Here is a 15,983-nt window from a genome sequence, read left to right on the forward strand (position 1 = left end):
CAAACAACAGGCCTTTCCAAACAACAGGCCTTTCCAAACAACAGGCCTTTCCAAAACAACAGGCCTTTCCAAACAACAGGCCTTTCCAAACAACAGGCCTTTCTAAACAACAGGCCTGTTTTAGCTGCCAAGGGGCCAGGATTCAGGGCACACTCAGCAAACAGGTAACATTCCTATAACTTTGGGGAAACATTCCAATGGAGTCCAAATTTTGTTTGGTTGCTGCGGGAGTCTCCAACTGAGTTGAGGTATGAAGCAGTGAACCCCTTATCCAAACAGCAGTCCTGTCTCTGAAGCCAAGGGGCCCTGCTTCTCCCCTTGCTAAGAGGCCAGCGCTCAATACCCACCCAGCAAACAGTTAACGTTCCTATAATGTTAGGTTATGTTGGGGTAAGGTACTGTAGGTAACCAATGGAGTCCCAATGGAGCAAGCAGAAGCAGTCTAGGAACTCACAGCAGCCCTGGACTGACAGCCAAGAAAACAGTGAACGTTTCTACAACGTTAGGCAACTTTCTTACAACATTAGGCAACACTCTAATGGAGTCCCAATGGAGCAGAACTGAGATTCCAGTCTGGAGAACTCCCGTCCAAACAGTTGCCAAGGGCCCCTCCTCCTGCCAAGTGGCCAAAAAAAGCTCAGGGCTTGAATGTTCCATGGACGTTAGGTAGGCTTAAATTCCAAGGCTCATACCTGGTTCTGAAGCCAAAGAAGGGGCCAAAGCTCAGGGCTTGAATTTTTACATTACATTTAAGTCATTTAGCAGACGCTCTTATCCAGAGCGACTTACAAATTGGTGCATTCACCTAATGACATCCAGTGGAACAGCCACTTTACAATAGTGCATCTAAATCTTTTAAGGGGGGGGGGGGGGGGGGCAGAAGGATTGCTTTATCCTATCCTAGGTATTCCTTGAAGAGGTGGGGTTTCAGGTGTCTCCGGAAGGTGGTGATTGACTCCGCTGTCCTGGCGTCGTGAGGGAGTTTGTTCCACCATTGGGGTGCCAGAGCAGCGAACAGTTTTGACTGGGCTGAGCGGGAACTGTACTTCCTCAGTGGTAGGGAGGCGAGCAGGCCAGAGGTGGATGAACGCAGTGCCCTTGTTTGGGTGTAGGGCCTGATCAGAGCCTGAAGGTACTGAGGTGCCGTTCCCCTCACAGCTCCGTAGGCAAGCACCATGGTCTTGTAGCGGATGCGAGCTTCAACTGGAAGCCAGTGGAGAGAGCGGAGGAGCGGGGTGACGTGAGAGAACTTGGGAAGGTTGAACACCAGACGGGCTGCGGCGTTCTGGATGAGTTGTAGGGGTTTGATGGCACAGGCAGGGAGCCCAGCCAACAGCGAGTTGCAGTAATCCAGACGGGAGATGACAAGTGCCTGGATTAGGACCTGCGCCGCTTCCTGTGTGAGGCAGGGTCGTACTCTGCGGATGTTGTAGAGCATGAACCTACAGGAACGGGCCACCGCCTTGATGTTAGTTGAGAACGACAGGGTGTTGTCCAGGATCACGCCAAGGTTCTTAGCGCTCTGGGAGGAGGACACAATGGAGTTGTCAACCGTGATGGCGAGATCATGGAACGGGCAGTCCTTCCCCGGGAGGAAGAGCAGCTCCGTCTTGCCGAGGTTCAGCTTGAGGTGGTGATCCGTCATCCACACTGATATGTCTGCCAGACATGCAGAGATGCGATTCGCCACCTGGTCATCAGAAGGGGGAAAGGAGAAGATTAATTGTGTATCGTCTGCATAGCAATGATAGGAGAGACCATGTGAGGTTATGACAGAGCCAAGTGACTTGGTGTATAGCGAGAATAGGAGAGGGCCTAGAACAGAGCCCTGGGGGACACCAGTGGTGAGAGCGCGTGGTGAGGAGACAGATTCTCGCCACGCCACCTGGTAGGAGCGACCTGTCAGGTAGGACGCAATCCAAGCGTGGGCCGCGCCGGAGATGCCCAACTCGGAGAGGGTGGAGAGGAGGATCTGATGGTTCACAGTATCGAAGGCAGCCGATAGGTCTAGAAGGATGAGAGCAGAGGAGAGAGAGTTAGCTTTAGCAGTGCGGAGCGCCTCCGTGATACAGAGAAGAGCAGTCTCAGTTGAGTGACTAGTCTTGAAACCTGACTGATTTGGATCAAGAAGGTCATTCTGAGAGAGATAGCAGGAGAGCTGGCCAAGGACGGCACGTTCAAGAGTTTTGGAGAGAAAAGAAAGAAGGGATACTGGTCTGTAGTTGTTGACATCGGAGGGATCGAGTGTAGGTTTTTTCAGAAGGGGTGCAACTCTCGCTCTCTTGAAGACGGAAGGGACGTAGCCAGCGGTCAGGGATGAGTTGATGAGCGAGGTGAGGTAAGGGAGAAGGTCTCCGGAAATGGTCTGGAGAAGAGAGGAGGGGATAGGGTCAAGCGGGCAGGTTGTTGGGCGGCCGGCCGTCACAAGACGCGAGATTTCATCTGGAGAGAGAGGGGAGAAAGAGGTCAAAGCACAGGGTAGGGCAGTGTGAGCAGAACCAGCGGTGTCGTTTGACTTAGCAAACGAGGATCGGATGTCGTCGACCTTCTTTTCAAAATGGTTGACGAAGTCGTCTGCAGAGAGGGAGGAGGGGGGGGGGAGGGGGAGGAGGATTCAGGAGGGAGGAGAAGGTGGCAAAGAGCTTCCTAGGGTTAGAGGCAGATGCTTGGAATTTAGAGTGGTAGAAAGTGGCTTTAGCAGCAGAGACAGAAGAGGAAAATGTAGAGAGGAGGGAGTGAAAGGATGCCAGGTCCGCAGGGAGGCGAGTTTTCCTCCATTTCCGCTAGGCTGCCCGGAGCCCTGTTCTGTGAGCTCGCAATGAGTCGTCGAGCCACGGAGCGGGAGGGGAGGACCGAGCCGGCCTGGAGGATAGGGGACATAGAGAGTCAAAGGATGCAGAAAGGGAGGAGAGGAGGGTTGAGGAGGCAGAATCAGGAGATAGGTTGGAGAAGGTTTGGGCAGAGGGAAGAGATGATAGGATGGAAGAGGAGAGAGTAGCGGGGGAGAGAGAGCGAAGGTTGGGACGGCGCGATACCATCCGAGTAGGGGCAGTGTGGGAAGTGTTGGATGAGAGCGAGAGGGAAAAGGATACAAGGTAGTGGTCGGAGACTTGGAGGGGAGTTGCAATGAGGTTAGTGGAAGAACAGCATCTAGTAAAGATGAGGTCAAGCGTATTGCCTGCCTTGTGAGTAGGGGGGGAAGGTGAGAGGGTGAGGTCAAAAGAGGAGAGGAGTGGAAAGAAGGAGGCAGAGAGGAATGAGTCAAAGGTAGACATGGGGAGGTTAAAGTCACCCAGAACTGTGAGAGGTGAGCCGTCCTCAGGAAAGGAGCTTATCAAGGCATCAAGCTCATTGATGAACTCTCCAAGGGAACCTGGAGGGCGATAAATGATAAGGATGTTAAGCTTGAAAGGGCTGGTAACTGTGACAGCATGGAATTCAAAGGAGGCGATAGACAGATGGGTAAGGGGAGAAAGAGAGAATGACCACTTGGGAGAGATGAGGATCCCGGTGCCACAACCCCGCTGACCAGAAGCTCTCGGGGTGTGCGAGAACACGTGGGCAGACGAAGAGAGAGCAGTAGGAGTAGCAGTGTTATCTGCGGTGAGCCATGTTTCCTTCAGTGCCATGAAGTCGAGGGACTGGAGGGACGCATAGGCTGAGATGAGCTCTGCCTTGTTGGCCGCGGATCGGCAGTTCCAGAGGCTACCGGAGACCTGGAACTCCACGTGGGTCGTGCGGGCTGGGACCACCAGGTTAGGGTGGGCGCGGCCAGGCGGTGTGAAGCGTTTGTATGGTCTGTGCAGAGAGGAGAGAACAGGGATAGACAGACACATAGTTGACAGGCTACAGAAGAGGCTACGCTAAAGCAAAGGAGATTAGAATGACAAGTGGGCTACACGTCTCGAATGTTCAGAAAGTTAAGCTTACGTTGCAAAAAATAAATAAAATAAAAGATCTTATTGACTAAAATGATATAGTACTGCTGGCTGGTGAAGTAGCCTGGCTAGCAGTAGCTGCGTTGTTGAAAGTGAAGCTGGCTAGGTGACCTCGACAATTTCTCTAAATTTCTCTAAACTACACAATTATCATGGATACAAGGACAGCAAAGACAACTAGCTAACACTACGCTAATCAAGTCGTTCCGTTGTAATGTAAGTTTCTACAATGCTGCTATTCGGTAGAAGTTGGCTAGCTAGCAGTGTTAGCTAGCAGTGTTGGCTAGGTAGGAGGACGGCAGCGCGGCAGGCGAAAATAGCTGGCTAGCTAACCGATAATTACTCAAAGCTACACAATTATCTTAGATACAAAGCTAGCAAAGAAAACTATGTAGCTAGCTAACACTACACAAATCAAGTCGTTCCGTTGTAATGTAATCGTTTCTACAGTGCTGCTAATCGGTGGCTAGCTGGCTAGCTAGCAGGGTTGACTACCTTACGTTACGTTAGGACGAGAATACCTGGCTAGCGAACCTCAGCGAACCTCGATAACTACACAATTATCTTTGATACAAAGACGGCTATGTAGCCAGCTAAGTAGCTAGCTAAGATCAAACAAATCAAAGATAGCAAAGACAACTGTGTAGCCAGCTAACACTACACTAATCAAGTCGTTCCGTTGTAATGCACTCGTTTCTACAATGCTGCTATTCGGTGGCAAGCTGGCTAGCTAGCAGTGTTGGCTACGTTGCGTTACGTTAGGACGAAAATAGCTGGCTAGCGAACCTCAATAACTACGCAATTATGTTTGATACAAAGACGGCTATGTAGCTAGCTAAGATCAAACAAATCAAACCGTTGTACTGTAATGAAAATGAAAATCAGACCGTTGTACTATAATGAAATGTAATGAAAAGTTATACTACTATTCGGTAGACGGTGGACGTTTGCTAGCTGCTGGGCAGATAGCAGTGTGGATTACGATAGACGACGAAATACGATAATTACGCAATTATCTTTGATACACAGACGGCTATGTAGCTAGTTAAGAAGAAATTGCTAAGGTTGGACAAATTAAACCGTTGTACTATAATGAAATGTAATGAAAATGTAATGAATGTATGTAATGAAAAGTTATACTACCTGCAGAGCGAATGCAAATGCGACCGCTCGCTCCAAACCGGATGTCAACCATGTTCCATGGACGTTAGGTAGGCTTAAATGCCAAGGCTCATACCTGGTTCTGAAGCCAAAGAAGAGGCCAAAGCTCAGGGCTCACCCAGAACACAGTTAACATTCCTACAATGTTTAGGTAACATTAAAAAGTGAGCATAACTGAGGTTTCTGTCTGGAGAACTCCAAACAGCACCCCTGGTCCAGATGCCAGGAGGTCATGGCTCAGGTTCCTGTCTGGAAAACTCCCATCCAAACAGCTCCCCTGGTTCAGATACCAGGAGGTCATGGCTCAGGTTCCTGTCTGGAAAACTCCCATCCAAACAGATCCCCTGGTCCAGATGCCAGGAGGTCATGGCTCAGGTTCCTGTCTGGAAAACTCCCATCCAAACAGCTCCCCTGGTCCAGATGCCAGGAGGTCATGACTCAGGGACTGGAGGACTGGGGGAGTAGTTATTTTACCAGACCAGGCAAGTGAACACCTAGACAGAAACAAGTCGTGACTGCTGTGCTCTGCTGGGTTAGGCTCCACACCAGTTCACAATCAGTGGCTAAATAGTTCAAGGTGAACAGCTACAGTGCCTTGCAAAAGTATTCATCCCCCTTGGCATTTTTCCTATTTTGATGTATTACAACCTGTAATTTAAATTGATTTTTATTTTTATTTCAAGTAATGGACATACACAAAATAGTCCAAATTGGTGAAGTGAAATTTAAAAAAAGAACTTAAAAAAAATATTACAATTAAAAATGGAAAAGTGGTGCGTGCATATGTATAAACACTCTTTGCTATGAATCACCTAAATAAGATCTGGTGCAACCAATTACCTTCAGAAGTCACATAATTAGTTAGATTGCACACAGGTGGATTTTATTTAAGTGTCACATGATCTGTCACATGATCTCAGGATATATACCAGCTGTTCTGAAAGGCTCCAGGGTCTGCAACACCAGCCAGCAAGGGGCACCACCAAGCAAGGGGCACCACCAAGCAAGGGACACCAGCCAGCAAGGGGCACCAGCCAGCAGGGGCACCAGCCAGCAAGGGACACCAGCCAGCAAGGGGCAACCGGCCAGCAAGGGGCACCAGCCAGCAAGGGGCACCAGCCAGCAAGGGGCACCACCAAGCAAGGGGCACCACCAAGCAAGGGGCACCAGCCAGCAAGGGGCACCAGCCAGCAATGGGCACCAGCCAGCAAGGGGCACCAGCCAGCAAGGGGCACCACCAAGCAAGGGGCACCAGCCAGCAAGGGACACCAGCCAGCAAGGGGCACCACCAAGCAAGGGGCACCAGCCAGCAAAGGACACCAGCCAGCAAGGGGCACCACCAAGCAAGGGGCACCACCAAGCAAGGGGCACCAGCCAGCAAGGGACACCAGCCAGCAAGGGGCACCAGCCAGCAAGGGGCACCAGCCAGCAAGGGACACCAGCCAGCAAGGGACACCAGCCAGCAAGGGGCACCAGCCAGCAAGGGGCACCAGCCAGCAAGGGGCACCACCAAGCAAGGGGCACCAGCCAGCAAGGGGCACCAGCCAGCAAGGGGCACCACCAAGCAAGCTGCACCATGAAGACCAAGGAGCTCTCCAAACAGGTCAGGGACAAAGTTGTGGAGAAGTACAGATCAGGGTTGGTTTATAAAAAAAATATCAGAAACTTTGAACATCCCACAGAGCACCATTAAACCCATTATTAAAAAATGGAAAGAATATGACACCACAACAAACCTGCCAGGAGAGGGCCGCCCATCAAAACTCACGGACCAGGCAAGGAGGGCATTAATCAGAGAGGCAGAGAGGCAACGAGGAGACCAAAGATAACCCTGAAGGAGCTGCAAAGCTCCACAGAGGAGATTGGATTATCTGTCCATAGGACCACTTTAAGCCGTACGCTACACAGAACTGGGCTTTACGGAAGAGTGGCCAGAAAAAAAGCCATTGCTTAAAGGAAAAAATAAGCAAAGTGGGATGTGCCAAGCTTATAGAGACATACCCCAAGAGACTTGCAGCTGTATTTTTCTTCAAAAAGGTGGCTCTACAAAGTATTTACTTTGGGGGGTTGAGTAGTTAAACACGCTGAAGTCTTTGTCTTATTTCTTGTTTGTTTCACAATTAAAAAGTATTTTGCATCTTCAAAGTTGTAGGAATGTTGTGTAAATCAAATGATACAACCCCCCCCACCAAAAAATCTATTTTAATTCCAGGTTGTAAGGTATCAAAATAGGAAAAATGCCAAGGGGGATGAATACTTTCTCAAGCCACTGTATGGGTAAGAGAGTCTGGACTGCTGTAATGCTGCAACTGAAATGCCCAGCAATGGAATAATAGAGACTTCTGGAATAAGAATATAAACAGCTTTTAGTTAGTTTAACTAAAAGAAGTGAAGAGTGTACACTCCTGAAAGACACCGAAGTCAAACAGAAGCTGAAAGTTGATGTTTCTGCCAGATGGGTTGAGAAGCTGGAAGATCACAGTACATCTGTGCTCTCCAAAATACAACAACAAACGATGACAGAAATAGTCAGATCTTCAGGGATGCCAATATAAAGTACTTGATGTTACAGTTGCAGTTGCAGTTGTCGTTTCGTTGCAGTTTGACCAACTGACCAACTGACCAACTGACCAACTGACCACCTGACCAACTGACCATATGACCAACTGACCACCTGACCAACTGACCAACTGACCGTCTGACCAACTGACCGTCTGACCAACTGACCAACTGACCAACTGACCACCTGACCAACTGACCGTCTGACCAACTGACCAACTGACCAACTGACCAACTGGCCAACTGACCAACTGACCAACTGACCGTATGACCAACTGACCAACTGGCCAACTGACCAACTGACCATGTGACCATATGACTAACTGACCAACTGACCAACTGACCAACTGACCATATGAACTGAGAGGTTGTGTGCACTGTGTGTCAAAATTACAGTAACATCCCGAAAATTCCCAGGTTTTACAGAAATCCCGGTTGAACGATGTCCGAAATCAGGAGGGATTAGGATATCCGCGATTGTTGACTTCAGAAAAAGGAAGACCGAGCACGCCCAATTCACATCGACGGGGGTGTAGTGGAGCACGTTGAGAGTTTCAAGTTCCTTGGTGCTCACATCACCAACAAAATATCATGGTCCAAACACACCAAGACAGTCATGAAGAGGCCACGACAAAACCTATTCCCCCTCAGGAGACTGAAAAGATTTGGCATGGGTCCTGAGATCCTCAAAAGGTTCTACAGCTGCACCATCAAGAGCATCCTGACTGGTTGCATCACTGCCTGGTGTAGCAACTGCTCGGCCTCCGACCGCAAGGCACAAAGGAGGGTAGTGTGTACGGCCCAGTACATCACTGGGGTCAAACCTTCTGCCATCCAGGACCAGGACCAGGCGGTGTCAGAGGAAAGCCCAAAAATTTTCCAAGGACTCTACCCCCCCTAGTCATAGACTGTTCTCTCTGCTACCGAACGGCAAGCGGAACCAGAGTGCCTAGTCTAAGACCAAAAGGCTCCTTAACAGCTTCTACCCCCAAGCCATGAGACTGTTGAACAGTTTATCAAATGGCTACCCGGACTATTTGTATTGTCCCCCCCTCCCCATTTTTACGCTGCTGCTACTCTCTGTTTATTACCCATTGTCACTTTACCCCTACCTACATTTACATATTACCTCGACGAACCTGTACCCCTCCACATTGACTCTGTACCGTAACACCCTGTATATAGCCTCCACATTGACTCTGTACCGTAACACCCTGTATATAGCCTCCACATTGACTCTGTACTGGTACCCCCTGTATATAGCCTCCACATTGACTCTGGACCTTAACACCCTGTATATAGCCTCCGCATTGACTCTGTACCGTAACACCCTGTATAAAGCCTCCACATTGACTCTGTACCGTAATACCCTGTATATAGCCTTCACATTGACTCTGTACCATAACACCCTGTATATAGCCTCCACATTGACTCTGTACCGTAACACCCTGTATATAGCCTCCACATTGACTCTGTCCCGTAACACCCTGTATATAGCCTCCACATTGACTCTGTACCGTAACACCCTGTATATAGCCTCCACATTGACTCTGTACCGGTACCCCCTGTATATAGCCTCCACATTGACTCTGGACCTTAACACCCTGTATATAGCCTCCGCATTGACTCTGTACCATAACACCCTGTATAAAGCCTCCACATTGACTCTGTACCGTAATACCCTGTATATAGCCTTCACATTGACTCTGTACCATAACACCCTGTATATAGCCTCCACATTGACTCTGTACCGTAACACCCTGTATATAGCCTCCACATTGACTCTGTCCCATAACACCCTGTATATAGCCTCCACATTGACTCTGTCCCGTAACACCCTGTATATAGCCTCCACATTGACTCTGTACCGTAACACCCTGTATATAGCCTCCACATTGACTCTGTACCGTAACACCCTGTATATAGCCTCCACATTGACTCTGTACCGTAACACCCTGTATATAGCCTCCACATTGTTATTTTATTGTTGCTCCATAATTATTTGTTATATTTCAATAGTTTTTTCTTCATAAATCTGCTTCGTTGGTTAAATGCTGAGCAGGTCTGTTCCCACCCAGAGAGAGGTAACATGTCTGTTCCCATCCAGAGAGAGGTAGCAGGTCTGTTCCCATCCAGAGAGAGGTAACAGGTCTGTTCCCATCCAGAGAGAGGTAACAGGTCTGTTCCCATCCAGAGAGAGGTAACAGGTCTGTACCCATCCAGAGAGAGGTAACAGGTCTGTTCCCAACTAGAGAGAGGTAACAGGTCTGTTCCCATCCAGAGAGAGGTAACAGGTCTGTTCCCATCCAGAGAGAGGTAACAGGTCTGTTCCCATCCAGAGAGAGGTAACAGGTTTGTTCCCATCCAGAGAGAGGTAACAGGTCTGTTCCCATCCAGAGAGAGGTAACAGGTCTGTTCCCATCCAGAGAGAGGTAACAGGTCTGTTCCCATCCAGAGAGAGGTAACAGGTCTGTTCCCATCCAGAGAGAGGTAACAGGTCTGTTCCCATCCAGAGAGAGGTAACAGGTCTGTTCCCATCCAGAGAGAGGTAACAGGTCTGTTCCCATCCAGAGAGAGGTAACAGGTCTGTTCCCATCCAGAGAGAGGTAACAGGTCTGTTCCCATCCAGAGAGAGGTAACAGGTCTGTTCTGTTGTGTTATTTTCACACACCTGGTGTCACAGGTCTAAATCAGTCCCTGATTAGAGGGAAACAATGAAAAAAAAAGCAGTGGAACTGTCTTTGAGGTCCAGCGTTGAGTGTTAATCCTAACAGTGTTACTCTACAGTGTTAATCCTAACAGTGTTACTCTGCAGTGTTAATCCTAACAGTGTTAATCCTAACAGTGTTACTCTACAGTGTTAATCCTAACAGTGTTACTCTGCAGTGTTAATTCTAAATGTCATTCTACAGTGTTAATCCTAAATGTCATTCTACAGTGTTAATCCTAACAGTGTTACTCTACAGTGTTAATCCTAACAGTGTTAATCCTAACAGTGTTACTCTGCAGTGTTAATCCTAACAGTGTTAATCTACAGTGTTACTCTACAGTGTTAATCCTAACAGTGTTAATCCTAACAGTGTTAATCTACAGTGTTAATCCTACCGGTGTTACTCTGCAGTGTTAATCCTAACAGTGTTACTCTGCAGTGTTAATCCTAACAGTGTTACTCTGCAGTGTTAATCCTAACAGTGTTACTCTACAGTGTTAATCCTAACAGTGTTACTTTACAGTGTTAATCCTAACAGTGTTAATCCTAACGGTGTTACTCTGCAGTGTTAATCCTAACAGTGTTACTCTGCAGTGTTAATCCTAACAGTGTTACTCTGCAGTGTTAATCCTAACAGTGTTATTCTACAGTGTTAATCCTAACAGTGTTATTCTACAGTGTTAATCCTAACAGTGTGACTCTATCCTCCACTAGAGAGAGGCAGCAGCGTTGTGGCTGGGAGAGGACTACGACTCCAGCATGGTCTTCCTGGCTGCTGATGAACCAGACGATGCCCCAGGTAAAACAGCTACTTTAGCTTTCTCTGCTTCTCCCTCTCTCTCTGTCTCTTCCTCCCTCCCCTTCTCTCTGTCCATACTGGTCTCTCTCTGTCTCTTCCTCCCTCCCCTTCTCTCTCTGTCCATACTGGTCTCTCTCTGTCTCTTCCTCCCTCCCCTTCTCTCTGTCCATACTGGTCTCTCTCTGCCTCTTCCTCCCGCCCCTTCTCCTTCTGTCCATACTGGTCTCTCTCTGTCTCTTCCTCCCTCCCCTTCTCTCTCTATCCATACTGGTCTCTCTCTGTCTCTTCCTCCCTCCTCTTCTCTCTGTCCATACTGGTCTCTCTCTGTCTCTTCCTGCCTCCCCTTCTCTCTGTCCATACTGGTCTCTCTCTGTCTCTTCCTGCCTCCCCTTCTCTCTATCCATACTGGTCTCTCTCTGCCTCTTCCTGCCTCCCCTTCTCTCTATCCATACTGGTCTCTCTCTGTCTCTTCCTCCCTCCCCTTCTCTCTCTGTCCATACTGGTCTCTCTCTGTCCATACTGGTCTCTCTCTGTCTCTTCCTCCCTCCCCTTCTCTCTCTGTCCATACTGGTCTCTCTCTGTCCATACTGGTCTCTCTCTGTCTCTTCTCTCCCTCCCCTTCTCTCTGTCCATACTGGTCTCTCTCTGCCTCTTCCTCCCGCCCCTTCTCCTTCTGTCCATACTGGTCTCTCTCTGTCTCTTCCTCCCTCCCCTTCTCCTTCTGTCCATACTGGTCTCTCTCTGCCTCTTCCTCCCGCCCCTTCTCCTTCTGTCCATACTGGTCTCTCTCTGTCTCTTCCTGCCTCCCCTTCTCTCTATCCATACTGGTCTCTCTCTGCCTCTTCCTCCCGCCCCTTCTCTCTCTATCCATACTGGTCTCTCTCTGTCTCTTCCTGCCTCCCCTTCTCTCTGTCCATACTGGTCTCTCTCTGTCTCTTCCTCCCTCCTCTTCTCTCTGTCCATACTGGTCTCTCTCTGTCTCTTCCTCCCTCCCCTTCTCTCTGTCCATACTGGTCTCTCTCTGTCTCTTCCTCCCTCCCCTTCTCCTTCTGTCCATACTGGTCTCTCTCTGCCTCTTCCTCCCTCCCCTTCTCTCTCCATCCATACTGGTCTCTCTCTGTCTCTTCCTCCCTCCCTCCCCTTCTCTCTGTCCATACTGGTCTCTCTCTGTCTCTTCCTCCCTCCCCTTCTCTCTGTCCATACTGGTCTCTCTCTGTCTCTTCCTCCCTCCCCTTCTCTCTGTCCATACTGGTCTCTCTCTGTCCATACTGGTCTCTCTCTGTCTCTTCCTCCCTCCCCTTCTCTCTGTCCATACTGGTCTCTCTCTGTCTCTTCCTCCCTCCCCTTCTCTCTGTCCATACTGGTCTCTCTCTGTCTCTTCCTGCCTCCCCTTCTCTCTGTCCATACTGGTCTCTCTCTGTCTCTTCCTCCCTCCCCTTCTCTCTGTCCATACTGGTCTCTCTCTGTCTCTTCCTCCCTCCCCTTCTCTCCATCCATACTGGTCTCTCTCTGCCTCTTCCTCCCTCCCCTTCTCTCTGTCCATACTGGTCTCTCTCTGTCTCTTCCTCCCTCCCCTTCTCTCTGTCCATACTGGTCTCTCTCTGTCCATACTGGTCTCTCTCTGTCTCTTCCTCCCTCCCCTTCTCTCTGTCCATACTGGTCTCTCTCTGCCTCTTCCTCCCTCCCCTTCTCCCTGTCCATACTGGTCTCTCTCTGTCTCTTCCTCCCTCCCCTTCTCTCTGTCCATACTGGTCTCTCTCTGTCCATACTGGTCTCTCTCTGCCTCTTCCTCCCGCCCCTTCTCCCTCTGTCCATACTGGTCTCTCTCTGCCTCTTCCTCCCTTCCTCCCTCCCTCCCCTTCTCTCCCTCCCCTTCTCCCTCTGTCCATACTGGTCTCTCTCTGTCTCTTCCTCCCTCCCCTTCTCTCTGTCCATACTGGTCTCTCTCTGTCTCTTCCTGCCTCCCCTTCTCTCTATCCATACTGGTCTCTCTCTGTCTCTTCCTCCCTCCCTCCCCTTCTCTCTGTCCATACTGGTCTCTCTCTGTCTCTTCCTCCCTCCCCTTCACTCTCCGTCTATAATGGTCTCTCTCTGTCTCTTCCTCCCGCCCCTTCTCCCTCTGTCCATACTGGTCTCTCTCTGTCTCTTCCTCCCTCCCCTTCTCTCTGTCCATACTGGTCTCTCTCTGTCTCTTCCTCCCTCCCCTTCTCTCTGTCCATACTGGTCTCTCTCTGTCTCTTCCTCCCTCCCCTTCTCTCTGTCCATACTGGTCTCTCTCTGTCTCTTCCTCCCTCCCCTTCTCTCTGTCCATACTGGTCTCTCTCTGTCTCTTCCTCCCGCCCCTTCTCTCTATCCATACTGGTCTCTCTCTGTCTCTTCCTCCCTCCCCTTCTCTCTGTCCATACTGGTCTCTCTCTGCCTCTTCCTCCCGCCCCTTCTCTCTGTCCATACTGGTCTCTCTCTGTCTCTTCCTCCCTCCCCTTCTCTCTGTCCATACTGGTCTCTCTCTGCCTCTTCCTCCCTCCCCTTCTCTCTATCCATACTGGTCTCTCTCTGTCTCTTCCTGCCTCCCCTTCTCTCTATCCATACTGGTCTCTCTCTGTCTCTTCCTCCCTCCCCTTCTCCCTGTCCATACTGGTCTCTCTCTGTCTCTTCCTCCCTCCCCTTCTCTCCCTCCCCTTCTCTCCATCCATACTGGTCTCTCTCTGTCTCTTCCTCCCTCCCCTTCTCTCTGTCCATACTGGTCTCTCTCTGCCTCTTCCTCCCTCCCCTTCTCTCTGTCCATACTGGTCTCTCTCTGCCCCTTCTCTCCCTCCCCTTCTCTCTCTATCCATACTGGTCTCTCTCTGTCTCTTCCTCCCTCCCCTTCTCTCTGTCCATACTGGTCTCTCTCTGCCTCTTCCTGCCTCCCCTTCTCTCTCTGTCCATACTGGTCTCTCTCTGCCTCTCCCTCCCTCCCCTTCTCTCCATCCATACTGGTCTCTCTCTGCCTCTTCCTCCCTCCCCTTCTCTCTGTCCATACTGGTCTCTCTCTGCCTCTTCCTCCCTCCCCTTCTCTCTCTGTCCATACTGGTCTCTCTCTGTCTCTTCCTCCCTCCCCTTCTCTCTGTCCATACTGGTCTCTCTCTGTCTCTTCCTCCCTCCCCTTCTCTCTGTCCATACTGGTCTCTCTCTGTCTCTTCCTCCCTCCCCTTCTCTCTGTCCATACTGGTCTCTCTCTGTCTCTTCCTCCCTCCCCTTCTCTCTGTCCATACTGGTCTCTCTCTGTCTCTTCCTCCCTCCCCTTCTCTCTGTCCATACTGGTCTCTCTCTGTCTCTTCCTGCCTCCCCTTCTCTCTGTCCATACTGGTCTCTCTCTGTCTCTTCCTGCCTCCCCTTCTCTCTGTCCATACTGGTCTCTCTCTGTCTCTTCCTCCCTCCCCTTCTCTCTGTCCATACTGGTCTCTCTCTGTCTCTTCCTCCCTCCCCTTCTCTCTGTCCATACTGGTCTCTCTCTGTCTCTTCCTCCCTCCCCTTCTCCCTCTGTCCATACTGGTCTCTCTCTGTCTCTTCCTGCCTCCCCTTCTCTCTGTCCATACTGGTCTCTCTCTGTCTCTTCCTCCCTCCCCTTCTCTCTGTCCATACTGGTCTCTCTCTGTCTCTTCCTCCCTCCCCTTCTCCCTCTGTCCATACTGGTCTCTCTCTGTCTCTTCCTGCCTCCCCTTCTCTCTGTCCATACTGGTCTCTCTCTGTCTCTTCCTCCCTCCCCTTCTCTCTGTCCATACTGGTCTCTCTCTGTCTCTTCCTCCCTCCCCTTCTCTCTGTCCATACTGGTCTCTCTCTGCCTCTTCCTCCCTCCCCTTCTCTCTGTCCATACTGGTCTCTCTCTGCCCCTTCTCTCCCTCCCCTTCTCTCTCTGTCCATACTGGTCTCTCTCTGTCTCTTCCTCCCTCCCCTTCTCTCTGTCCATACTGGTCTCTCTCTGTCTCTTCCTCCCTCCCCTTCTCTCTGTCCATACTGGTCTCTCTCTGTCTCTTCCTCCCTCCCCTTCTCTCTCCATCCATACTGGTCTCTCTCTGTCTCTTCCTCCCTCCCCTTCTCTCTGTCCATACTGGTCTCTCTCTGTCTCTTCCTCCCTCCCCTTCTCTCTGTCCATACTGGTCTCTCTCTGTCTCTTCCTCCCTCCCCTTCTCTCTCCATCCATACTGGTCTCTCTCTGTCTCTTCCTCCCTCCCCTTCTCTCTGTCCATACTGGTCTCTCTCTGTCTCTTCCTCCCTCCCCTTCTCTCTGTCCATACTGGTCTCTCTCTGTCTCTTCCTCCCTCCCCTTCTCTCTGTCCATACTGGTCTCTCTCTGCCTCTTCCTCCCTCCCCTTCTCTCTGTCCATACTGGTCTCTCTCTGTCTCTTCCTGCCTCCCCTTCTCTCTGTCCATACTGGTCTCTCTCTGTCTCTTCCTGCCTCCCCTTCTCTCAGTCCATACTGGTCTCTCTCTGTCTCTTCCTCCCTCCCCTTCTCTCTCCATCCATACTGGTCTCTCTCTGTCTCTTCCTCCCTCCCCTTCTCTCTGTCCATACTGGTCTCTCTCTGTCTCTTCCTCCCTCCCCTTCTCTCTGTCCATACTGGTCTCTCTCTGCCTCTTCCTCCCGCCCCTTCTCTCTGTCCATACTGGTCTCTCTCTGTCTCTTCCTCCCGCCCCTTCTCTCTGTCCATACTGGTCTCTCTCTGTCTCTTCCTCCCTCCCCTTCTCTCTGTCCATACTGGTCTCTCTCTGCCTCTTCCTCCCTCCCCTTCTCCCTCTGTCCATACTGGTCTCTCTCTGCCTCTTCCTCCCTTCC

General features: G+C 50.4%; 1 protein-coding gene across 1 annotated transcript in view; it reads left to right on the plus strand.

The window, feature by feature from the left end:
* Positions 1-15,983, plus strand: part of LOC129851345 (mimecan-like) — a 34,717-nt gene that overhangs the window by 4,629 nt on the left and 14,105 nt on the right. The window contains exon 2 of the mRNA XM_055917812.1: positions 11,083-11,167. Coding sequence (XP_055773787.1) covers positions 11,083-11,167 — 85 coding nt within the window. The remainder of the gene's footprint in view (positions 1-11,082; positions 11,168-15,983) is intronic.

This window comes from Salvelinus fontinalis, chromosome 3 (assembly GCF_029448725.1).
Source record: "Salvelinus fontinalis isolate EN_2023a chromosome 3, ASM2944872v1, whole genome shotgun sequence".
In the NCBI taxonomy this organism is placed as follows: domain Eukaryota; kingdom Metazoa; phylum Chordata; class Actinopteri; order Salmoniformes; family Salmonidae; genus Salvelinus; species Salvelinus fontinalis.